Here is a 5,424-nt window from a genome sequence, read left to right as displayed (position 1 = left end):
GAAGCCGATATACACGCACTTTGCCGTGCTCACTGGCATAGAGATTGCGCGTGGCGACGACGGCGGCCTCCACATGGTCAGGCACAAGTGCACATGTTACTACTTCGTCCAGGATGTCATCAAATGTGTACTGTGAATTAGCTGAATTAGTAATCTTGCTTTTGTTAAGCATTAGTCGGATGAGAATCATCTGGATTTGTCTATTAGGCTGGTATAAGAAATGAGCAGTTTTAACATGGCCCCCCTTACCTCCTCTTTTCACATTAATCATTTTCAGGGATGAGGCTCATCTAGCAGACCCCCTAAACAATTAGTGTATCAAAAAAATTACTTATGTCAAATTTACTAAATTTAGTCTAGAGGAGGCCATTCTTCCTAAAACTACGGAGACGGTCATGCTGCCCATGCCCACTGCCACCGCCTTGCTATCGGTTCCCCTTGCCGCCCGGTGCGCCTCCCCGCCCCCACTGTCTCTGATGAGATACCGGTGAACTTGTTTCTTTTAAAGAAATTGCATTTCTCGTCATCGTCGGCCACACCATGTTTTTCCCCGGCATCCCTGGCCTGGCGGCACTCCTCCACGTTGTACTCGGCCACGAGCAAAGCTGCATCATGGCGGACGATCACCTATAGAGGATAGAGAACCACGGTCGTTGGCTAGCTATGCCAATTCTGATGATTCGTCGTGTTTCAGACCACACCGCTATCGTGCCACTAGTAAAAAAAAAAAGAGAAGCATTCATTCTGACCAAAGAAGTCCCCAAACCGTGGCCCATGGAAGAAGAATTTCACATGCATTCTCGACTCCTTAGTCGCTTGTGTACGATGCGCTCGATCAGTTTCTATCTGCTTGTGCGGATCATCTATCTTAGCTCCTAGCTAGCTCATGGACATCATCTAGTGCAGAGGAATCGTCGTTGGCCGCGTTGAAAAAAGAAGGATGTAGATGATGACATGGTTCCATGTGGAGCCGAGTTGGTTCGAGGGATTAAGTTTAGAGGATCTGCTATCCAAGAAAAGGTTTAATCTCTTAAAAAATTGACTTTTAGGGATAGCCGGATAGGAAAAAGTTTTAACACTTTTAGGATACGTGTCCTGCTCCAAATTGGTTTATTTTATTACAATGAGCGAGGCCTCTCATGTGAGGCAAATAGGCCACACATCCGACAGACGCAAATTGGTGCGGCTGGTTTAGTAGTTATGCCACTGACTCAAGGGGGCTTTTAGCTATATCAATTGAAATAGTTTGGTGATTTGAATGTTTTTTTTTCAATGGCTCAAGAGGTCTTTTGGTTTAGTAAGCATCCGCTTTTGCATCCATGTCTGCATCAAAGGTTGACCCTCGACGCGCCGCAACCACTATTTTACTCCTTTTACGCAATTATGAACGAAACTTTCTCGATTCCAATGCAACATATTCAGTTCATATTTTTCCTGGTAGTATTTTTTTCATAGTCGTTTAGGGTTTCTTTATCCGTTTTCACTTCGCAAAAAATGAAAACAAATGCGACAGCACTCAATTCCATCTGTTTTTCATCCCTACTTCACTTCCAAAATCTATTTATTGAAAATTCAGCATGCCCAGTTCTTTTGTCTAACTACCATGAGCATGTGAACTAGTTGATTCCCTAAACTCAACTCCTATTTTGTTCTGTTTTCCTAGTTCTCATCTCCGTTTGCATTAAAAGTATATCATTTCAATTGTATTGAAAAAATGAAAAAATTGGCCCCTTTGTCGATCAACTTGTGTGCATCACGCATGCTCGCGGGGAGGGGGAGGGGGGTAGTGTGGTGGTGGCTTCGGCCTCTTGCTCAGTGTTGGTGGCGGCAGGAGGCCCGAAAAGTGGAGATAGTGGCGATATGACTGGGAATAGATGGCGTCAGGTAGCTGATGTCGATGTGGCATTCAACTTTGGTGTGGCGGTTTCTCTTAGAGTATTTCTAAGGAATTAGCTAAATAGTCATTCAATATTCACACAAGTGACATCCACAAATGTACATTCGGTTTTGCAGGCAAAAGCTCGGGCATTACTTCTTGTAGCAAAGTTGTCAAGGCTTTGAACTGGAATGTAGTCTCCTTCTCTGATTGCAGGAGAATGGTGAAAGCCGGTGAAGCCAAGAATTTACTTGAGCACCCAGGGCATTGGATGATCTGGCCTGCTCTAGCAAATTTCTTCAACCTCACTTCTAGTCTCCGTCCATGCACGATCAAGCACATTCCTTAGCTTAAGAATCTTATGGTTGGACATGGAGTATCTACTCCCGAGCTCAAATGCTCCCTAAGAATAGTAAAATAGAAAAAGAAAAATCAAAACATCCGTTTTTTTTGTGTGGTAGCCTTTGATAGATGTTTTGTGTGCTTGCAAAAATTCATCATGAAGGGGCATTCCTGCAATTCATGGCAAAATAAACAAAATCGATGCTCAATATTATTTTTGAAAGCATTTTGGAATGCTGATTTTCTTGCCATGACTTTCAAAGTGTCATTTGGTGATGAAAATTGTCAAGCATACAAATCATTTGTCAAAGTTTCTCACAAAAAATCATTTTTTTAATTACTTCCATCTTTTTCTCGTTTTTACTGTTTATCCCGAGCTTGGGATTAGAAGAGGACTTTCCACTCATACTCTAGCAAAAAAAAACTTTCTTGTGTAGATCATCCTTTAGTTGCACTTTCTTATGCAGCAAAGCCTCTAGATGTAATTCCAAAATGGTTTTATAAGCCATCTATTTTATTATGGGGAAACTAGTTTCTGTACACAGTGTTTTTTGCGGGAAAACTTTCAATCTTTTCATCTTCAATCATGATGGTACAACGAATACCAGAAATAATAAAAATTACATCCAGATTCATAGACCATCTAGCGACGACTACAAGCACTGAAATGAGCCATCGGCGCGTAACCGCCATTGCCCCTCCCTCACTGGAGCCGAGCAAAACTTGTTGTAGTAGACAGTCGGAAAGTCGTCGTGCTAAGGCCCTATAGGACCATCGCACCAGAACAGCAACCACCGCCGTTGAAGAGAAGCTTAGATCGAAAGGATCCAACCTGTAAACACACGATCACCCACGAATAAAGACCGGATCCACGTGGATCCAGCGAAGACAAACGCCTACCGAATCCCGCAAGATCCGCCGGAGACAAATATCCACATGCCCTCAGATGACGCTAGAAGCACCACCGAGACGAGGGCTGGGCGGGAAGAACCTTATTCCACCTTTAAAGAGCCGCCACCGCTGCCTCGTATATCTGAGTAGGACACAAACCCTAAGAAAACTCAGAAAAGCATCCCAAAACAAAGCCCACCCGCCGGCAAGATCCGGAATCTAGGGATGGCAATGGGTACCCATTACCCGCGTACCCTGTGGGTAAAAACCCTATTAGGGTAAGGGTATGGGACAAAAAAATACCCATGGGTACTTAAATGGGAAAATATCATACCCATCGGGTAGAGAGGGTACGGGTATGGGATCATATAACCCATGCCCGCGTACCCAAATACCCATCTAAAATGTTGACAGGTGGGTTTCCGTTAATATCCCAATGTATTCATTTCCCCTCCTAATCATGCTAGGTAAAAACTCTAATATGTATTCAAATTATCTCTATAATTTATCATGATTTCGTGAACTTAAAGTGTATGCATATGTGTTGTTATTTATGATTATGTGTTGTTGTTTAACATTTTTATATGTCGCTTCATAGGCAATTACTTTTGTTTATGAGAATATGTTGTTGTTACAATATGTTGTTGTACATTGTTGTTTAAGATGTGTTGCTATTAATAATTTATGATTATATGTTGCTTTTTACAACTATTTTCTACTCAATTGATGTGTTCTAAATGCGGGTATTTTTACCCGCGGGTACCCATAAACCCTGTCGGATGACGGGTATGGGAAAAAATTGTATCCTTGACGGGTATGGGTATGGGTGATGGGTAAACTCACGGCGGACGGGTAAGGGTATGGGGTAGCTCCACCCGTACCCATACCCTGCGGGTGCCATCCCTACCGGAATCCATCAAGCCTCCATGGCCCAAAGGCCACAGGAGACGACGTGGACCCGCGCCGACATCGGCAGGAGGCAGAAGAAACCCTAGCGGCGGCTGGGTACGAGAGCCCCATCCCTTCCGGCTGGGTACATTTTCTGTACACCGTTTAGGTTGCTAAATAAGCCCTCTTTGAGGGCTCTCTGTGTGCCAAAAGAAAATGGAGCTGATGTGATAATAATTGATGAGTACCGAATGCGATTCCATAACAATGAACGGTAGCGTATGCGATTGTGCATCACACACGTACGGTACAGCCGGCAACACACCGGTACAGAATACAAAAGAAAGGACTGATTCACAAGAGGATACATGTACGATTTGCACGACTAGCTCGATCAGCACATGCACGAACGTACGAAACGAAAGCTCAATCTAAATCGAGAACCGCGAACTATAAAAGAAGAATCATCGCAGACGGCCGATCGATCGATCATCGATCGCACGCCGTTATTTGCTTAATGCAAAAAAAAAAGAGAGAGAGAGAGAGAGAGAAGGAATGCGCGCGTCTGTGGATGGATCACCAGCCGGTCCGATGGCTCTAGCACCGGCTGGGCACGTTGCCGATGCCGCACTTGGAGGGGATCTGCATGGCGCGGCGGGCGTCGATGTTGCCCGCGGACGCGAGCAGGCCCTTGTTCTGGCACACGCACCGGAGGTTGGCTCCCCTGAGCGCGGCGCAGCACTGGCCGCTCGGCGTGGCCTCCCAGCTGCCTCTCGCGCAGTACGACCTGCACGCGCCGATCATGCGGTACACGTCCACATTGCACATCATCAGCGGGCCGGGCGCCGCGCCGGCGCCCGACACGGCCGCCATGGCCAGCAGCAGCGCCACGGCCGCCGCGCTCGCCATCGTCGCCTGCTTCCTCCCGGCCATCGATCGGGTCGAGCTTGAGCTGCGTAGCTTGGTTGGCACTAGCTAGGCAGGCTTTGGTTGGGTAGGTGTGCTGTGATCTGACCGGCGTGGCCGATGCCTTATATAGCGTGGTGATAGGGCCGTCCGTGACGCGGGCATGTGCTCCATGCGCGCGCCGCCTAGCTTGTTGTGTCCATTGGCGCGCAGTAGCGGTCACGGGCAGGATCGAATATGCCTCGTCGGCGCCACGACCACCGGGCGCGCCAAAGACACATTGTATTGTTCGCCGGCCATCTACCGAAGCACATGCACTGATGCACGTACGTAGCTAGAGATGCTGCGCTTTTCCTTGTGAGCTCCTGCTCACAGGTGCGTGCATGCCTAGCTGGCTGTAACAATAATCCAAGCCGAGATGGAGTCTAGCGCTGAGAGTAGACACTCTCAGAGCATACAGTACAGTGGCCAACCTATCAGCTGCAGGCAAGCGGATGCCCTTCGGTTTGATAAATGCCGGC

The 5,424-nt window shown here is 46.9% G+C and overlaps 1 protein-coding gene across 1 annotated transcript; it reads right to left on the bottom strand.

The window, feature by feature from the left end:
- Window positions 1-4,225: 4,225 nt before the first annotated feature.
- LOC109778354 (uncharacterized) lies at window positions 4,226-5,014 on the bottom strand. Its single transcript, XM_020336905.3, has one exon. The coding sequence runs from the start codon at window positions 4,928-4,930 to the stop codon at window positions 4,595-4,597; it is 336 nt and encodes a 111-aa protein (XP_020192494.1). The 5' UTR covers window positions 4,931-5,014; the 3' UTR covers window positions 4,226-4,594.
- Window positions 5,015-5,424: the final 410 nt, after the last annotated feature.

The sequence above is a fragment of the Aegilops tauschii genome, chromosome 3, assembly GCF_002575655.3.
Source record: "Aegilops tauschii subsp. strangulata cultivar AL8/78 chromosome 3, Aet v6.0, whole genome shotgun sequence".
Taxonomy (NCBI): Eukaryota; Viridiplantae; Streptophyta; class Magnoliopsida; order Poales; family Poaceae; genus Aegilops; species Aegilops tauschii.
The sequence above is the reverse complement of the archived record's forward strand: the minus strand, read 5'-3'. Positions and strand labels throughout refer to the sequence as shown.